General features: G+C 40.5%; 1 protein-coding gene across 4 annotated transcripts in view; it reads left to right on the top strand.

Annotated features, from left to right (window-relative positions):
- LOC128698389 (TATA box-binding protein-associated factor RNA polymerase I subunit B) overlaps positions 1-20,825 on the top strand; it is a 122,352-nt gene that overhangs the window by 17,209 nt on the left and 84,318 nt on the right. For 3 of the 4 annotated variants that reach the window (XM_070095436.1, XM_053790612.2, XM_053790614.2), the window contains exons 4-7: positions 6,235-6,349; positions 11,336-11,536; positions 18,378-18,484; positions 20,137-20,472. In XM_070095436.1, the coding sequence (XP_069951537.1) occupies positions 6,235-6,349; positions 11,336-11,536; positions 18,378-18,484; positions 20,137-20,472 (759 nt within the window). The remainder of the gene's footprint in view (positions 1-6,234; positions 6,350-11,335; positions 11,537-18,377; positions 18,485-20,136; positions 20,473-20,825) is intronic. The other variant, XM_053790613.2, reaches the window with a different exon arrangement.

Here is a 20,825-nt window from a genome sequence, read left to right as displayed (position 1 = left end):
TTTATGTACAAGCATATATATACACACTGCACTTTTATGTACAAGCATATATATACACACCCCTCTGCGATTTCTTCCATTTTCTTACTAGTTCTCGTTTATTTCCTCTTATCTCCATGGGGAAGTGGAACAAAATTCTTCCTCCGTAAGCCATGCGTGTCATAAGAGGCGACTAAAATGCCGGGACTAAGGGACTAGCAACCACTTCACCTGTACACATTAATAAAGTTAAAAAAGAAAATTTGTTTTTCTTTTTGGGCCACCCTGCTTCAGTGGGATATGACCGGTTTGTTGAAAGGAAGAAGAAAGCCCTAAGTAATTGAAACATCATTTGATAAGATATCCAAGGACCCTACCTGGAGTCTACCTGGAGGGAATTCCGGGGATCAACGTCCCCACGGCCCGGTCCACGACAAGGCCTCCCGGTGGATCAGGGCCTGATCAACGAGGCTGTTACTGCTGGCTGCATGTAATCCAACGTACGAACCACAGCCCGGCTGATCCGGCACCGTCTTTAGGTATCTGTCCAGCTCCCTCTTGAAGACAACCAGGGGTCTTGCCGTAATGCCCCTTATTGCTGGTGGGAGGCTGTTGAACAGTCTTGGGCCCCGGACACTTATTGTGTTTTCTCTTAGTGTACCAGTGACGCCCCTACTTTTCACTGGGGGTATGTTGCATTGCCTGCCAAGTCTTTTGCTTTCGTATGGAGTGATTGCTGTGTGCATATTAGGGACCAGTCCTTCCAGAATCTTCCAGATGTAGATTATGATATATCTCTCTCGCCTGCGCTGTAGTGAGTACAAGTCAAGTGCTTCCAGGCGCTCCCAGTAGTTAAGGTGTTTGATGGAACTTATACGTGCAGTAAAGGTTCTCTGTACATTCTCTAGCTCTGCAATTTCACCTGCCTTGAATAGGGATGTTAATGTACAGCAGTATTCCAGCCTAGAAAGAATAAGTGATTTAAAAAGGATCATCATTGGCTTAGCATCTCTTGTCTTGAATGTTCTCATTATCCATCCTATCAGTTTCCTAGCAGATGTGATAGTGGCATTGTTGTGATCCTTGAAGGTGAGATCCTCTTACATTACCACTCCCAGGTCTCTCACATTACTTTTCCTCTCTATTGTGTGATTGGAGTTTGTAGTATACTCAGTTCTAGTTATTATTTCCTCCAGTTTTCCATAACAGAGTAGTTGGAATTTGTCTTCATTGAACATCATATTGTTCTCCATTGCCCATTGGAAAACTTGGTTTATATCTTCTTGGAGGTTAACAGTGTCCTCAATGGATGACACTCTCATGCAGATCCTAGTATCATCTGCAAAAGATGATACAGCGCTGTGGTTTACATCTCTGTCTATGTCTGATATGAGAATAAGGAACAGGATAGGTGCGAGTACTGTGCCTTGTGGGACAGAGCTCTTCACTATGGCAGCATCTGATTTAACTCTTTACCACTACTCTTTGTGTGCGATTGGTTAGAAAGTTGAAGATCCATCTGCCTACTTTGCCGGTTATCCCTTTAGCATGCATTTTTTGTGCTATTACACCATGGTCGCCCTTGTCAAAGGCTTTTGCAAAGTCTGTGTATACTACATCCGCATTTTGTTTGTTTTCCAGTGCATCTAGGATCATATCATAGTGGTCAAGCAGTTGCGAAAGGCTGGAGCAACCTGCTCTGAAACCATGTTGCCCTGGGTTGTGCAATTTTTGGGAGTCCAGGTGGTTTGCTATCCTGCTTCTTAGAACTCTTTCAAAGATTTTTATGATGTGGGACATTAAAGCTATTGGTCTATAGTTCTTAGCTACTGCTTTGCTGCCACCTTTATGGAGTGGGGCTATATCTGTTGTTTTTAGTGACTGTGGAATCTCGCCTGTGTCTAAGCTCCTTCTCCATAGCATACTTAGGGCCCGTGAGAGGGGTTTCTTGCAGTTTTTAATGAACACCGAGTTCCACGAGTCTGGGCCTGGGGCTGAGTGCATGGGCATGTCGTCGATGGCTTTCTCAAAGTCTAGTGGAGTTAGAGTTATGTCATAAATCTGCCCTACATTGGCAGGGTTTTGAGGCTCATTCATGAAAAAATTGTTTGGATCATCTATCTTTAAACTGGTTAGTGGCTCGCTGAACTCTGAGTCATACTGCAATTTCAGTATCTCGCTCATTTCTTTGTTGTCGTCAGTGTAGGATCCATCTTGTCTGAGCAGGGGCCCTATACTAGAAGTGGTTTTTGACTTGTTTTTGGCATATGAAAAGAAATATTTCGAATTTCTTTCAATTTCATTAATCGCTTTTAGCTCCTCTTGTCTCTCCTGGATCCTGTATGAGTCCTTTAACTTCAGCTCAATATTTTCCACTTCCCTGGTTAGCACTACCTTCCGTGCATCAGATAATCTGGCATTCTTGAGGAGCTCAATGATTCTTCGTCTTCTCCTGTAGAGGGAGCATCTCTCTCTCTCCAGTTTACTTCTTCTTTTCTTTTGTCTTATAGGAATATACCTTGAACATACTTCAGCTACCAGGAGGGTGATCTTTTCGAGGCATTGGTTCGGGTCTATGTAATTTAAGATATCCTCCCAGCATGTTTCATTTAGGGCATAGTTTACCTGATCCCAGATGATGTTCTTGTTGTTGAAGTTGAATTTGGTAAAGGTACCCTCATAACTGAATGCATTGTGCTGATCAGGACTCCTGTGCATGCAAGTCTGGACTTCAATTAGATTGTGATCAGAATTTGTTGTTTTTGATATTGTTATATTCCTTACCAGGTCCTCATTATTTGTGAAAATAAGGTCCAGTGTGTTCTCCAGTCTTGTTGGCTCCACTATTTGCTGACTTAGGATGTGTTTGTTGCAGAAGTTCAGCAGCTCCTGCATGTGTGACCTTTCATCTGAGCTACCTCCAGGGATTATTTCTGCTACGACATTATTTGCTATATTCTTCCATTTTGTGTGTCTTAGATTGAAGTCACCAAGCAGCAAGATGTTTGGGGATGGGGCTGGAAAGTTGTCCAGACAGGAGTCGATTTTTGACAGTTGTTCTTTGAACTGTTGGGAAGTTGCATCCAGTGGCTTATACAGTGGACCCCCGCATAACGATGGCATCACATAGCGATTTTTCCGCATACCGCTTACTTTTATCGCAAAATTTTTGCCGCGCATACCGATTAAAAACCCGCTCACCGATTTTCGTCCGAGACGCGTCCAATGTGCCCTCAGCCAGCCTCACATGTGCCGCCCGTCCCATTGTTTACCAGCCAGCCTCCGCGGTAACATCCAAGCATACACTCGGAATATTTCGTATTATTACAGTGTTTTCGGTGCTGTTTCTGGAAAATAAGTGACCATGGGCCCCAAGAAAGCTTCTAGTGCCAACCCTGTGGTAAAAAGGGTGAGAATTAGTATGGAAATTAAGAAAGATTTTGAAGGGTTTGGGGCTAACCCTGAGAAGCCTATGCCAGTTGTGGAATCCATTGTGCCTACTTCAAAGATTAAGGAAATGTGTGCACAGTGGGTTGAACTGCAAACCTTTATGGATGAAAATCACCCTGACACAGCTGTTGCAAGCCGTGCTGGTGACTATTTCAATGACAATGTTGTGGCCCATTTTAGACAAATCGTAAAGGAACGGGAGGTACAGAGCTCTATGGACAGATTTGTTGTGCGACAGAGGTCCAGTGACTCTCAAGCTGGTCCTAGTGGCATTAAAAGAAGAAGGGAAGTAACCCCGGAAAAGGACTTGCTACCTCAAGTCGTAATGGAAGGGGATTCCCCTTCTAAACAGTAAGAAGATAATGCTCTCCCCTCCTCCCATCCCATCAATCATCACCAGATCTTCAATAAAAGTAAGTGTCATGTAAGTGTGCATGCCTTTTTCAGTTTGTGTGTATTAAAATTAATATTTCATGTGGTAAAAAAATTTTTTTTTCATACTTTTGGGTGTCTTGCACGGATTAATTTTATTTCCATTATTTCTTATGGGGAAAATTCATTCACATAACGATTATTTCGCATAACAATTACCCCTCTTGCACGGATTAAAATCGTTAACCGGGGGTCCACTGTATACAAGTACAATGACTAAGTTTTGGTTCTCGATTTTTATTGCCAGAACTTCACCTACATCATTTGTGGTGTTCAGTATCTCTGTGCAAATGAGCGACTCTTTGACGTACAGGCCAACCCCCCCTTGTTGCCTGTTCTTTCTGTCGCATCTGAAAACGTTGTATCCAGGTATCCATATTTCACTGTTAAAGTAATCTTTTGCGTGGGTCTCTGTGAAAGCTGCAAACAGTGAATTTGACTCCTCTAGAAGTCCACTAATGAAAGGTATTTTGTTGTTTGTGGATGGCTTAAGGCCCTGTATATTAGCAAATATAAATGAGGTTGTGTTGCATGTTTGTTGGGGGGGATTTTGTTGTTGGCATCAGTAGCTGTGAGCCCGGAGGCGCCACTGGCTGTGCCTCCAGTCCAACAAGGCTCCAAGGTGGTGGACTATTTTGGTTATCTCTTTCCATTTTCTTTCTTCGTTTCCTACCCCTAAAAAATCACTTGGGGTGTTGTCATAGCTACCATAGTTTCTATGATGTGTTGTATGGGGTGTGTGCCTCCTGGTCCCTTTTAAATGATATGCAGTGCAATTGGTATTGTAACATTGTTTTTCTAGGACTGAAGACTGACACATCTCCGGGTGGAAGTATTTGCAAGAGGTAGAACGACACACTCCCTAGACAGGAGGTCACGGCAATTTTTGGGATGCTCAAAGTTGCATGCCCCATTCGTTTTCCCTGATATTCCGTGTTTACAGATGCCCCAAATATAGTATTTGCACCATTTTGTTTTTGGCTGGGTACAATTCGTGCTGGATGTATTCTTAATCTGTGCTGGCCCTAGGGCTGAACTACAGTCCTCCATAGCCAATCCAGAGACACCACCATCTGCTGTCATGGCATCGACATTTTTCCTGGGAGGGGATTCCCCGACTACATCTGTACTAGAGGCTATGACTATGATGGCTGCAGAAGAGTCTACCCCAGAGGAGGGCTCCTCTACTACATCTGTACTAGGGGCTATGACTGTGATGGTTGCAGAAGAGTCTACCCCAGAGGAGGGCTCCTCTACTACATCTGTACTAGGAGCTATGGTGTTGGTGGCTGTGGAGGAGTCTTTAACTGAATCCGGATTTTCACAATGGCTGGGGGCTGGGTCTGGGTCAGCACTAAGGCTGGGGACTGAACTAGCTGTTGTTTTTGTTTCCCGTATTTTTTCTAGTGTGTATCTGCTTATTTTTGGGTCAGTTGTTGTAGACTGGGCATTCTCTGTGTTAGATTTTACTCCTCTCCTATCTTCCCATGCTCTATATATTCCAGGTAGACTATTCAATAGCTCCTCTTTTTTTTCGTGTTTATTGTTTATTAACCTCCTGAATGCTTTCCTGATATCTGTCCATAGTTCCACATCCCTGTTGCAGATCCAGAAACACCTATCTAGATAGATGTCATTTTTGGTTGCAGTGTTTATTCTTGCACAGGTAACATGATGTTTTGAAAAGCAAAGGTTGCATGTGATTCTAGATTTTTTCCCAAGAGCCTTTTCACATGTCCCACAGGTATACTGTACTGCCATCCTGCCTGTATCCTATTTGCAACTGGGTACCACAAGAACCTGATCTTCACTTTACCTTTCAGCTCTGCACACAAGTGTGGGTGTTATAGGTCAATACATGGGTATGTGGGATGTAATTAGTATGGAGACTTATTACCCATTAAAAACTTTTATGTATACAGGATGGCCCCACATATTCAGCACCCTCTTTGGTGTTCCACATATTTTGTTGGCTTTCAACTGAGCCATTGTTCATTAGGTTTGGTGCTTTTATCATTTTTCTGACATTTTTGCGCAACGACTACATAAGGGTAGGGCACTGGCACCATATTTTAAGGTAATTATTGTATGTACTGTGTATTTATTTTGCTTTTTTATCTGTTTTTTATGCCTAACTGTATCAGGCACTTAATTTTTGATAGTGTAAGCACATTATCAGGTGTTTTAGACACATTTGATAATGAAACAAACACTTCTCCACCCACCAGCAATTTTCACTTATTGTACGAATGGGGTCCTGTATTCTTATTAAGGGTTGAGGTTACACCTGCTGCATGTATTTTTTGGTTTATAATTCAAGACCCCCCCCCCCTGCACACAAACAAAATAGTGATCAAGTTTCTTAAACTCCAGAGATGTCCAGCTGATAATCCAAGGGAAGAGAAGTGTGTCCCCCATCTCAAATGCTAGTAGCAAGCGTAAAAAGAAGAAGAAAATTTCATCCAGAATGGAAAAGATGATTGAAAGGGTAAGTGGTTCTCTTCTTATATTGTCTTAAATGCTTCCATTTTTCCACTTTTAAATTTCCATTTAACAAAATTTGTGAACTAAAATATATGAAAACTTGATTTATATTTAAATTGTAATAATTTATCAATAATGGGGATAGCTAGAGACTATTTTCATATGTATACACATGAGCAAAAAGACATTTGTTGTGATGTATTAGTTTTTCACAGTAATATTTATTTATTAGAGATCTCTGAAGGGGACCCATTAAATAGGTGCCAGACTTTTTTTTTCTCCAAAGCTTTGTTTTTATTTTGCTCATAACACAAGACGTCATCCGATTGGGTTCAACATATCAACGCTGATGTATGATAACTAGGACAAAGTTCTTGGAACAGTTGACATGGGCAGGTGCCTGCTGACCAAAGTTGTAGACTCCATTTCCCATTTCCTGGAATAGCTCTGATAACTTCTATAAACCTCTGCAGCATAGCTTCAAATGTTCCAAAAAAAAAGATGCTTTGTAACTGAATGTCAACAGAGAGTGATATTTAAGTTCATATGTGTACATATATGTAGTAGGTTGGTAGACAGCAACCGCCCAGAGAGGTACTACCGTCCTGCCAAGTGAGTGTAAAACGGAAACCTGTAATTGTTTTACATGATGGTAGGATTGCTGGTGTCTTTTTTCTGTCTCATAAACATGCAAGATTTCAGGTACATCTTGCTACTTCTACTTACACTTAGGTCACACTACACATTCATGTACATGTTTATTTATACACACTCGTCTGAGTTTTCTTTGATTTTATCTTAATAGTTCTTGGTCTTATTACTTTTCCTTTTATATCCATGGGGAAGTGGAATAAGAATCTTTCCTCCGTAAGCCATGCGTGTTGTAAAAGTCAACTAAAATGCCGGAAACAATGGGCTAGTAACCCCTTTTCCTGTAATAATTACTAAAAAGAATAAGAAGAAAATCGTCAAAGTGGGAAGTCTGAATGTGCGTGGATGTTGTGCAAATGATAAGAAAGAGATGATTGTGGATGTTATGAATGAGAAGAAGCTGGATGTCCTGGCTTTAAGCGAAACAAAGATGAAGGGGTAAGAGAGTTTCAGTGGAGAGGAATAAATGGGATTAGGTCAGGGGTTTCAAATAGAGTTAGAGCTAAAGAAGGAGTAGCAATAATGTTGAAGGATAAGTTATAGCAAGAAAAGAGGGACTATAAATGTATTAATTCAAGGATTATGTGGAGTAAAATAAAGGTTGGATGTGAAAAGTGGGTTATAGTAAGCGTATATGCCCCTGGAGAAGAGAGAAGTGTAGAGGAGAGAGAGAGAGATTTTGGGAAATGTTGAGTGAATGCGTGGGGAGTTTTGAACCAAGTGTGAGAGTAATGGTGGTTGGGGATTTCAATGCTAAAGTGGGGAAAAATGTTGTGGAGGGAGTAGTAGGTAAATTTGGGGTGCCAGGGGTAAATGAAAATGGGGAGCCTTTAATTGAGCTATGCATAAAAAGAGGTTTAGTAATAAGTAATACATACTTTATGAAGAAGAGGATAAATGAATATACAAGGTATGATATAGCATGTAATGAAAGTAGTTTGTTAGATTATGTATTGGTGGATAAAAGGTTGATGGGTAGGCTCCAGGATGTACACGTTTATAGAGGGGCAACTGACATATCGGATCATTATTTAGTTGTAGCTACAGTTAGAGTAAGAGCTGTAGATGGGAAAAGAGGAAAATGGCAACAAGAAGGTAAGAGGGAGGTGAGAGTGTATAAACTAAGGGAAAGAGGAAGTTCGGGTGAGATATAAGCAGTCTATTGGCAGAAAGGTGGACTGGTGCAAGTATGAGCAGTGGGAGGGGGGGGGTTGAAGAGGGTTAGAATAGTTTTAAAAATGCAGTATTAGAATGTGGGGCAGAAGTTTGTGGTTATAGGAGGGTGGGTGCAGGAGGAAAGAGGAGTGATTGGTGGAATGATGACAGTAAAGGTTGTGATAAAAGAGAAAAAGTTAGCTTATGAGAGGTTTTTACAAAGCAGAATTGTTATAAGAAGAGTACAATATATGGAGAGTAAAAGAAAGGTGAAGAGAGTGGTGAGAGAGTGCAAAAGAAGAGCAGATGATAGAGTCAGAAAGGCACTGTCAAGAAATTTTAATGAAAATAAGAAAAAAATTTTGGAGTGAGTTAAGCAAGTTAAGAAAGCCAAGGGAACAAATGGATTTGTCAGTTAAAAACAGAGTAGGGGAGTTAGTAGATGGGGAGAGGGAGGTTTTGGGTAGATGGCGAGAATATTTTGAGGAACTTTTGAATGTCGACGAAGAAAGGGAGGCGGTAATTTCATGCACTGGACAGGAGAGGTATACCATCTTTTAGGAGTGAAGAAGAGCAGGATGTGAGTGTGGCGGAGGTGTGTGAGGCATTATGTAGAAAGAAAGGGAGTAAAGCAGCTGGAACTGATGGGATCTTGACAGAAATGTTAAAAGCAGGGGGGGATATAGTGTTGGAGTGGTTGGTATTTTTGTTTAATAAATGTATGAAAGAGGGGAAGGTACCTAGAGATTGGCAGAGAGCATGTATAATCTCTTTATATAAAGGGAAGGGGGACAAAAGAGATTGTAAAAATTATAGAGGAATAAGTTTACTGAGTTCTAGGTAGTAGGTTGGTAGACAGCAACCGCCCAGGGAGGTACTACTGTCCTGCCAAGTGAGTGTAAAACGAAAGCCTGTAATTGTTTTACATGATGGTAGGATTGCTGGTGTCCTTTTTTCTGTCTCATGAACATGCAAAATTTCAGGTACGTCTTGCTGCTACTTCTTACACTTAGGTCACACTACACATACATGTACAAGCATATATATATACACACACCCCTCTGGGTTTTCTTCTATTTTCTTTCTAGTTCTTGTTCTTGTTTATTTCCTCTTATCTCCTTCTGGAAGTGGAACAGAATTCTTCCTCCGTAAGCCATGTGTGTTGTAAGAGGCGACTAAAATGCCGGGAGCGAGGGGCTAGTAACCCCTTCTCCCGTATAAATTAATAAATTTAAAAAGAGAAACTTTCGTTTTTCTTTTTGGGCCACCCTGCCTTGGTGGGATATGGCCAGTTTCTTGAAAAAAAAAGAAAAAAGAAGTTTACTGAGTATACCAGGAAAAGTGTACGGTAGGGTTATAATTGACAGAATTAGAGGTAAGACAGAATGTAAGATTGTGGATAAGCAAGGAGGTTTTAGAGTAGGTAGGGGATATGTAGATCAAGTGTTTACATTGAAGCATATATGTGAACAGTATTTAGATAAAGGTAGGGAATTTTTTATTGCATTTATGGATTTAGAAAAGGCATATGATAGAGTGGATAGGGGAGTAATGTGGCAGATGTTGCAAGTATATGGAATAGGTGGTAAGTTACTAAATGCTGTAAAGAGAAACCATTTTTGTTTGCATGAGGATAGTGAGGCTCAGGCTAGGGTGTGTAGAAGAGAGGGAGACTACTTTCCGGTAAAAGTAGGTCTTAGACAGGGATGTGTAATGTCACCATGGCTGTTTAATATATTTATAGATAGGGTTGTAAAAGAAGTAAATGCTAAGGTGTTCGGGAGAGGGGTGGGATTAAATTATGGGGAATCAAGTACAAAATCGGAATTGACACAGTTGCTTTTTGCTGATGATACTGTGCTTATGGGAGATTCTAAAGAAAAATTGCAACGGCTAGTGGATGAGTTTGGAAGTGTGTGTAAAGGTAGAAAGTTGAAAGTGAACATAGAAAAGAGTAAGGTGATGAGGGTATCAAATGATTTAGATAAAGAAAAATTGGATATCAAATTGAGTAGTAGTAGTATGGAAGAAGTGAATGCTTTCAGATACTTGGGAGTTGACATGTCGGCGGATGGATTTATGAAGGATGTGGTTAATCATAGAAATGATGAGGGGAAAAAAGGTGAGTGGTGCATTGAGGTATATGTGGAGACAAAAAACGCTGTCTATGGAGGCAAAGAAGGGAATGTATGAAAGTATAGTAGTACCAACACTCTTATATGGGTGTGAAGCTTGGGTTGTGAATGCAGCAGCGAGGAGGCGGTTGGAGGCAGTGGAGATGTCCTGTCTAAGGGCAATGTGTGGTGTAAATATTATGCAGAAAATTCGGAGTGTGGAAATTAGAAGGTGTGGAGTTAATAAAAGTATTAGTCAGAGGGCTGAAGAGGGGTTGTTGAGGTGGTTTGGTCATTTAGAGAGAATGGATCAAAGTAGAATGACATGGAGAGTATTTAAATCTGTAGGGGAAGGAAGGCAGGGTAGGGGTCGTCCTCGAAAAGGTTGGAAGGAAGGGGTATGGGAGGTTTTGTGGGCGAGGGGCTTGGACTTCCAGCAGGCGTGCGTGAGCATGTTCGATAGGAGTGAATGGAGACGAATGGTATTTGGGACCTGACGATCTGTTGGAGTGTAAGCAGGGTAATATTTAGTGAAGGGATTCAGGGAAACCGGTTATTTTTTATATAGCCGGACTTGAGTCCTGGAAATGGGAAGTACAATGCCTGCACTCTAAAGGAGGGGTTCGGGATATTGACAGTTTGGAGGGATATGTTGTATATCTTTATACGTATATGCTTCTAAGCTGTTGTGTTCTGAGCACCTCTGCAAAAACAGTGATTATGTGTGAGTGAAGTGAAAGAGTTGAATGATGATGAAAGTATTTTCTTTTGGGGGATTTTCTTTCTTTTTGGGTCACCCTGCTTCGGTTTGAGACGGCCGACTTGTTAAAAAAAAAAAAAATGTTTACATCTGCTAGCAGCAGGTGTATACAAGTACCCCATTTATTGATGGTTGCCACCTACCATGAGAAATGGTTGATTAAATAGTAGAGGGATGGCAGTGTTTGATGTGTCCCATTTTTTTAGGGAGCATTATTTGAAGTTATCATAATGTAAATGTTCATTAAATGGGAGTTGGCTTCATATATAGGTTTTTGCAAAAGTTTTAATTTTGCTTTCATAATTAACAGTTGGAGAGGCATAAAACTCATCAAGAAGAGAATGTGAGGAAGAAATCATCATCAATAAGTAATATGTTAGCGACAGAGTTGAGTAAGTCACTGAATGAGTTTGAGTTATCTTCACTCAACCTTAATACTTCAGCTTCAGTCCTTACTGAAGACTCTTCTGTATATACTGAGAACATGTGCCATCCATCTGACACATCAAATGTAAGTACCAGTAACACCATGTCACTTTTCATTTTTAATTATAAGATATTCACTATGTATGATAGTTTTTAGGAGACATGTTATTTTATGAACTGCCTTTTTCTTTGTTTTCTGTTTATTATTATGATTACCTTTGTTATTGGTGTCCCATGTTTAGTGGCAATGCCAAGTAGCTCCTTCTCCTTGACAATCATTAGGTAGTAGGTTGGTAGACAGCAACCACCCAGGGAAGTACTACCGTCATGCCAGATGACTGTGAAACAGAAACCTGTAACTGTTTTGCATGATGGTAGGATTGCTGGTTTCTTTTTCTGTCTCATAAACACGCTAGATAACAGGGATATCTTGCTACTCCTACTTACACTTTGGTCACACTTCACAGACTCGCACATGCATATATATATACATACATCTAGGTTTTTCTCCTTTTTCTACATAGCTCTTGTTCTTTATTTCTTCTATTGTCCATGGGGAAGTGGAAAAGAATTTTTCCTCCGTAAGCCATGCGTGTCGTATGAGGCGACTAAAATGCCGGGAGCAATGGGCTAGTAACCCCTTCTCCTGTAGACATTTACTAAAAAAGAGAAGAAGAAAAACTTTATAAAACTGGGATGCTTGAATGTGCGTGGATGTAGTGCAGATGACAAGAAACAGATGATTACTGATGTTATGAATGAAAAGAAGTTGGATGTCCGGGCCCTAAGCGAAACAAAGCTGAAGGGGGTAGGGGAGTTTCGGTGGGGGGAAATAAATGGGATTAAATCTGGAGTATCTGAGAGAGTTAGAGCAAAGGAAGGGGTAGCAGTAATGTTGAATGATCAGTTATGGAAGGAGAAAAGAGAATATGAATGTGTAAATGCATGAATTATGTGGATTAAAGTAAAGGTTGGATGCGAGAAGTGGGTCATAATAAGCGTGTATGCACCTGGAGAAGAGAGGAATGCAGAGGAGAGAGAGAGATTTTGGGAGATGTTAAGTGAATGTATAGGAGCCTTTGAACCAAGTGAGAGAGTAATTGTGGTAGGGGACCTGAATGCTAAAGTAGGAGAAACTTTTAGAGAGGGTGTGGTAGGTAAGTTTGGGGTGCCAGGTGTAAATGATAATGGGAGCCCTTTGATTGAACTTTGTATAGAAAGGGGTTTAGTTATAGGTAATACATATTTTAAGAAAAAGAGGATAAATAAGTATACAAGATATGATGTAGGGCAAAATGACAGTAGTTTGTTGGATTATGTATTGGTAGATAAGAGACTGTTGAGTAGACTTCAGGATGTACATGTTTATAGAGGGGCCACAGATATATCAGATCACTTTCTAGTTGTAGCTACACTGAGAGTAAAAGGTAGATGGGATACAAGGAGAATGGAAGCATCAGGGAAGAGAGAGGTGAAGGTTTATAAACTAAAAGAGGAGGCAGTTAGGGAAAGATATAAACAGCTATTGGAGGATAGATGGGCTAATGAGAGCATAGGCAATGGGGTCGAAGAGGTATGGGGTAGGTTTAAAAATGTAGTGTTAGAGTGTTCAGCAGAAGTTTGTGGTTACAGGAAAGTGGGTGCGGGAGGGAAGAGGAGCGATTGGTGGAATGATGATGTAAAGAGAGTAGTAAGGGAGAAAAAGTTAGCATATGAGAAGCTTTTACAAAGTAGAAGTGATGCAAGGAGGGAAGATTATATGGAGAAAAAGAGAGAGGTTAAGAGAGTGGTGAAGCAATGTAAAAAGAGGGCAAATGAGAGAGTGGGTGAGATGTTATCAACAAATTTTGTTGAAAATAAGAAAAAGTTTTGGAGTGAGATTAACAAGTTAAGGAAGCCTAGAGAACAAATGGATTTGTCAGTTAAAAATAGGAGAGGAGAGTTATTAAATGGAGAGTTAGAGGTATTGGGAAGATGGAGGGAATATTTTTAGGAATTGTTAAATGTTGATGAAGATAGGGAAGCTGTGATTTCGTGTATAGGGCAAGGAGGAATAACATCTTGTAGGAGTGAGGAAGAGCCAGTTGTGAGTGTGGGGGAAGTTCGTGAGGCAGTAGGTAAAATGAAAGGGGGTAAGGCAGCCGGGATTGATGGGATAAAGATAGAAATGTTAAAAGCAGGTGGGGATATAGTTTTGGAGTGGTTGGTGCAATTATTTAATAAATGTATGGAAGAGGGTAAGGTACCTAGGGATTGGCAGAGAGCATGCATAGTTCCTTGTTCCTTTGTATAAAGGCAAAGGGGACAAAAGAGAGTGCAAAAATTATAGGGGGATAAGTCTGTTGAGTATACCTGGTAAAGTGTATGGTAGAGTTATTATTGAAAGAATTAAGAGTAAGACAGAGAATAGGATAGCAGATGAACAAGGAGGCTTTAGGAAAGGTAGGGGGTGTGTGGACCAGGTGTTTACAGTGAAACATATAAGTGAACAGTATTTAGATAAGGCTAAAGAGGTCTTTGTGGCATTTATGGATTTGGAAAAGGCATATGACAGGGTGGATAGGGGGGCAATGTGGCAGATGTTGCAGGTGTATGGTGTAGGAGGTAGGTTACTGAAAGCAGTGAAGAGTTTTTACGAGGATAGTGAGGCTCAAGTTAGAGTATGTAGGAAAGAGGGAAATTATTTCCCAGTAAAAGTAGGCCTTAGACAAGGATGCGTGATGTCACCGTGGTTGTTTAATATATTTATAGATGGGGTTGTAAGAGAAGTAAATGCGAGGGTCTTGACAAGAGGCGTGGAGTTAAAAGATAAAGAATCACACATAAAGTGGGAGTTGTCACAGTTGCTCTTTGCTGATGACACTGTGCTCTTGGGAGATTCTGAAGAAAAGTTGCAGAGATTGGTGGATGAATTTGGTAGGGTGTGCAAAAGAAGAAAATTAAAAGTGAATACAGGAAAGAGTAAGGTTATGAGGATAACAAAAATATTAGGTGATGAAAGATTGGATATCAGATTGGAGGGAGAGAGTATGGAGGAGGTGAATGTATTCAGATATTTGGGAGTGGACGTGTCAGCGGATGGGTCTATGAAGGATGAGGTGAATCATAGAATTGATGAGGGGAAAAGGGTGAGTGGTGCACTTAGGAGTCTGTGGAGACAAAGAACTTTGTCCTTGGAGGCAAAGAGGGGAATGTATGAGAGTATAGTTTTACCAACGCTCTTATATGGGTGTGAAGCATGGGTGATGAATGTTGCAGCGAGGAGAAGGCTGGAGGCAGTGGAGATGTCATGTCTGAGGGCAATGTGTGGTGTGAATATAATGCAGAGAATTCGTAGTTTGGAAGTTAGGAGGAGGTGCGGGATTACCAAAACTGTTGTCCAGAGGGCTGAGGAAGGGTTGTTGAGGTGGTTCGGACATGTAGAGAGAATGGAGCGAAACAGAATGACTTCAAGAGTGTATCAGCCTGTAGTGGAAGGAAGGCGGGGTAGGGGTCGGCCTAGGAAAGGTTGGAGGGAGGGGGTAAAGGAGGTTTTGTGTGCGAGGGGCTTGGACTTCCAGCAGGCATGCATGAGCGTGTTTGATAGGAGTGAATGGAGACGAATGGTTTTTAATACTTGACGTGCTGTTGGAGTGTGAGCAAAGTAACATTTATGAAGGGATTCAGGGAAACCGGCAGGCCGGACTTGAGTCCTGGAGATGGGAAGTACAGTGCCTGCACTCTGAAGGAGGGGTGTTAACCCTTTGAGGGTCGACAGGCCCTCTCCGAAACTCGTTCTCAGGGTCGGCCAAATTTAAAAAACAAAAAAAATTATTTTCTCTTATGAAAAGATAGAGAATCTTTTCCCGATCATAAAGACACCAAAAGTTTGAAATTTGATAGAAAACTTATGGAATTATGCTCTCGCAAAGTTAGCGGTCTCGGCGATGTTTACGCATCAGCGATTTTGCCCACTTTGAGCCCCATTTTCGGCCAATTTCACTGTACTAGTCGACAAAAAACATGAATATTTCGCTAGAACTCCATTTTTTTCTATCGAATGGGTGCAAGAAACCACCCATTTATGAAAGTCAACTATCCAGTACAGTGGTCAGAATTTAGCAATTTTGCCAATTTCACACAAATTTCAAAAGATGCCAATTTCCGAATAGGGTCCAGAATAAACAAGAAAGACATTCCTGGCACTAAAATGACATTTCCTCTAGTCATTAGTCACGTCTCAAGGCCCCTCTTATATTCTTTTGCTTTCCACTTTGAATTTTTATTTTCACAAAAAATATAAGATTTACTGTTATGCAGACTACTGCATTAGTGTAAAAAATGGTATAAATATTATTGGTGCACTTGTGAAAGAATATTAGACTCACCAGTTGACGTGTATTGCACGCTTGGCACGATTTGTTTACTTTTGAAGTTTGGTAAAAATCGAACATTTCTGCTACTTTGAGCTCAATTTCAAGGCACCTTTCATTATAAAACCAGTCAAAATCATCTCAATTTCTGTAATATGTCTTCCATTCTATAAAATGAGACCAAGAAAACTAGAATACAACAATAAATACCATACGAAAATACACTGCAAAGTCGCTGATTTATTCCAAAAAAATGGTCAAAGTTTTTTTTTTTCTCATTATGCACTGTGTGCTGCAGGATTTTTTTTAGACTGTGCACACTGACCACATCGACCCATTCTTTCATATGAAGGCCTACCAGCTTTCTCTCACTAGATTTGAGGCCGCTAGAATTTATGCGTACTAGTACGTCAAAAACCCCTACGCGTAAGACGTACTAGTACGACCAAAACCCTCAAAGGGTTAATGTTGCAGTTTAAAAACTGTAGTGTAAAGCACCCTTCTGGCAAGACAGTGATGGAGTGAATGATGGTGAAAGTTTTTCTTTTTTGGGCCACCCTACCTTGGTGGGAATCGGCCAGTGTGATAATAAATAATAAAAAAATAAATATATTTTTTTTTTTTTTTTTTTTTTTTAAACACTGGCCATCTTCCACCAAGGTAGGGTGACCTGGAAAAGAAACACTTTCACCATCATTCACTCCATCGCTGTCTTCCCAGAGGAGTGCCAATAGTATGGTTCAAAATCCCCTCCAAACTACAAATATTCCTACCCCTCCTTCAGAGTGCAGGCACTGTACCTCCCACCTCCAGGACTCGAGTCCAAATATTCGGTTTCCCTGAATCCATTAATGTTACCTTGCTAACATTTCAACAGCACATCAAGTCATAAAAACCACTTATCTCCACTCCTAATTCAAAAAGAGCTAAGAGTCTGAATATTGAAGGTATCATTGATGCTTTTGCTTCCAACACCATCAAGAAAAGAATCACTACAACTTTTCAGTTGCCATGAGCCTTTCATTTGAAACCAGAATAAATATCTTACGTGTATCGTTACATTATTAAGGCCAATGTATATCTTGTGTTCTGGCTCTATTTCATTACATTAACCCTTTCACTGTTCACACGCACACCCCAAATTAATATTGTTCTCAGTGTCCATATTTAAAAAACAATTCTGAAATGGTTGAGAATCTTTTTCTGAAGGTAATGACACAAAGTATGAAATTTGATGGAAAATTTCCAGAATTACACAAGCGTGAAGTTAGCAGTCTTGGCACAATTTGTGCATCCGTGATTTCGCCCACATTTAGTCCTGTTTTAAACCAATTCCATGGCTCCATTCAACCAAATTCTAGCTATTTCTCTAGTTTGCCTTTCATTCTATTGATTGAGCACAAGAAACCATCTAATTAACTATTAGAACTACCTGTAAAGTGTACAGAAGATGGTAATTTGGCCAATTTTACACAATTAAAAAATCCAATTTAAAAACAAAGTTCAAAATAAACAATGTACACATTCCAGGCACTAAAACAACATTTCTTCTGTTCATTAATAAGGACTGCTATATTACATTTGCCTTCCATTTTGACTTTATCATTACAAAAAATCAAATATTTGTCTGTCTCTCAGTTAATAATATACAGTGGAACCTCGGTATACGACCAGCTCCCTACTCAAACAAAGCTCAGCACTCAATCTAACAAACAAGACCTGCCAGAACTTTGTTGTACGTTATTTCGTGTTTCTTTGCATTTTTTGTGTTTTTTGTATTATTTGTATAAATAAATCATCATGGGGCCTATAACGATTAGTGATAACAGCCAACCAAACAGAAAATTGGTTGGGAAGGACTTGTTCATTATTTAAACGGAACGGCACTTGAACAGCCTTTTGGAATGAATTAAGGTCGCATACTGAGGTTCCACTGTATAACCAAGTTGATTGGTCATCTTGTGAGGTGAGTCATGATTGGTCATGGTTTAAAAATTCCAATAATTGAATCAGGCCTAGTAAAAACCTATGAAACAGAGCAGTGGATGTAGATTTTTACTGTTTTCATCAGGGAAATGATAAAAAATGGAATACCGTCTTTCTTCTACTTTGAGCCCGATTGCAAGCTACTTCTGGTCCTGAGACCAACCAAAATCACCTTTTTATTTGGTAGCACATTCATTCTATCAAAGATAGCAAGAAAAAGCCAATTAACCTATATAAATCATTCTAGAAAACACCTCAAAGTCACTATTTTAAACCAAACACAAGGTCAGAGGTTTGCTTTTCCCATCATGCACCTTGTGGGAGGTAGAATTTTTTTTTATACTGTGCATATTCACCACACTGACTCATTCTCTTATGTCTAGGCTAAAATTTACAGCTGATAGCTTATCAGGTGCAGCTGAGCTCATAACATAGATCTGTGTAAGTGACCCTGGCACGAATAGCGTAGATATATGTACGAGATGGTGAAAAAGTTAAAATATCATTTGGTGGTATTCCACTAAATTTTAAATTTGCTAAAAGTAATGTAAGAAACCATTCAAATCTGAAAACCAGTGACTATTTCAGAATGGATTCAAGACAGAGCAGACATCTACTACTGCCAGCAGTGACGTGCATATTTACAGTTCTGATAATTCAGAGCCAAAAAGTGAATGTCAGCCTCTTGCACCTAGGTAAGTTTGACTTTTGAACTATTTTCTTTTGCCTTATGTTTGTGAAATTCACTACTAATCTTCATTTTTAAGGAATTATGTGCATTTAACATCTCGGATTTTGTTATTGCAGTACAGTAGAGGTAGGGATAGGGGTCGTCCTCAAAAAGGTTGGAAGGAAGGGGTAAGGGAGGTTTTGTGGGCGAGGGGCTTGGACTTCCAGCAGGCGTGCATGAGCGTGTTTGATAGGAGTGAATGGAGACGAATGGTATTTGGGACCTGACGATCTGTTGGAGTGTGAGCAGGGTAATATTTAGTGAAGGGATTCAGGGTCCTGGAAATGGGAAGTACAATGCCTGCACTCTAAAGGAGGGAATTCGGGATATTAGCAGTTTGGAGGGATATGTTGTGTATCTTTATACGTATATGCTTCTTAACTGTTGTGTTCTGAGCACCTCTGCAAAAACAGTGATTATGTGTGAGTGAGGTGAAAGTGTTGAATGATGATGAAAGTATTTTCTTTTTGGGGATTTTCTTTCTTTTTGGGTCACCCTGCCTCGGTGGGAGACGGCCGACTCGTTAAAAAAAAAAAAAATACAGTAGATTGTCGGATAACACTCAATCTGTTAACACATTTTCTCTCCATCATGGTTGCAAAATTGTTGCATATTTTTGGTGAACAGGCCATACAAAATCGAGCCTTGGGGTGAGTCCATTGTTTTACAGGCTAGTGGATGGAATGTGCAAGCTAGTGGATGGCGGCATGGACAGTGTACTGAGTGAAGAAGGGTGAGTGAAGTTCTTAGCAAAGGGGTGAGTGTGGCCTGTGGGTGCATGCTAATGCTGTTTTCCTATGCTCCCTTCACCTGTTGTATGCCTCATGTGGCACTGAAGCATATGTTCAGATGGGCGCTGGTGTGAGAATTGGTAGAGGCATTTGGGTAAGAATATGTGATGGAGAATATGCAGGCAGTGGTGAGTGTTTGGGAGAGAGGTGGATGCAAGCATGGGGAGGTGAGGTTTGTGAAAGTGTGGTGGGGGGGAAAGAGAAGCATGGAGGTAGAGTATAGGTGAAGGGAAACTGTGGGAGATGGGTGAAGGTGGAGACCTAATGTTGTACGAAGGTGTCGGTCCATAGCCATCCTGCCCTCCAATGTATTGGCAGGATGTTGAGGGGATGGATGAAGGGGGTAAGAGCTAGAACGTATGGGTGGCGAGTTGTGAAAAATGGACAGAGGGGTGTGAAAAATAGGTGTTGATGTTAGGTGTGGGGAGTGAAAGTTAGAGCATCGGGCAGTGAGGCTACACAGTGAGGCTCAGCGCTCTGTTCATACACGTTGAATACCATACCTTGTGCTACCTTTATGCGTGTCCAGTACCATTCCTCAGCCACATGCCTTCACCCACACCAACTGCTCATCCATCCTTTCCCAGAGGCCACACACCCTCATTGCACACAGCAACCTCACCCATACCACTCACCCCTATAATTCTCCCATTGCCACACACCTTCACCCATACCATGACTCCTTCCACCCATACTGCCAGCCCTTGTAATTCCCCCACAGTCACTCACTGTATTTGTTCATTTGGGGCTGTATTTGTTGTGTTGTGAATTTTTGATAGTCTGCATATTAATGCTTTGTTCTTATGGTACATTTTTATTGTTGCAGAGCACGAGTACGTCGCAACAGGTTTGTCCGAAATTGGATAGAAAACCATAAAGAAATCTATGATACTGAAACTGAAAGTGAGATGAGAGATGCAAATGAAGTTGCAGATGGCAACAATGAAACAGCATTTGATTGTGCCATCTCATATTCATCTTCCAAGGCAAAATATTCTCAGAAATCAAGAGCTCAAAAGTGGTTATCCCACTTCACTTCTGGTCAAAAACGCTACCTACGAGAAAAGCAGGCGTTCGAGCTGTCTTTTCGCAAACTTCTCGGCTTATTATACCTCGCAGTTCTAATATGCAAGGAAAAAATTCTTTTGCTGGATCTAATCCGGTTAGTTAGTAGTAATGATATTAATTATAATCTTCTTTGTTCTCCTATTACCACAGATGCCCTGCACTTTTCAAAATTTTGGCTGTTCCTTTAGCTGTGTCATGCATATTTTTCTTTAAAGAACTGGTGGTTAGTAGATATTAAACTGCTTGACAGTATTACATTGAGTATTTTCGTATCGTACATCATTACAGTGGTCCCCCAGTTATCGGTTGTAATCCATTCCAGATGGTCGGCCTAAATCAGAAATGACCGAAAACCGAAGTAATATTTCCCATAAGAAATAATGTAAAGCTAATTAATCCATTCCAGACACCCAAAAATATTAACAAAAAAAAATTTTTTTTTTAACC

Source organism: Cherax quadricarinatus, chromosome 50, assembly GCF_038502225.1.
Source record: "Cherax quadricarinatus isolate ZL_2023a chromosome 50, ASM3850222v1, whole genome shotgun sequence".
Taxonomy (NCBI): Eukaryota; Metazoa; Arthropoda; class Malacostraca; order Decapoda; family Parastacidae; genus Cherax; species Cherax quadricarinatus.
The sequence above is the reverse complement of the archived record's forward strand: the minus strand, read 5'-3'. Positions and strand labels throughout refer to the sequence as shown.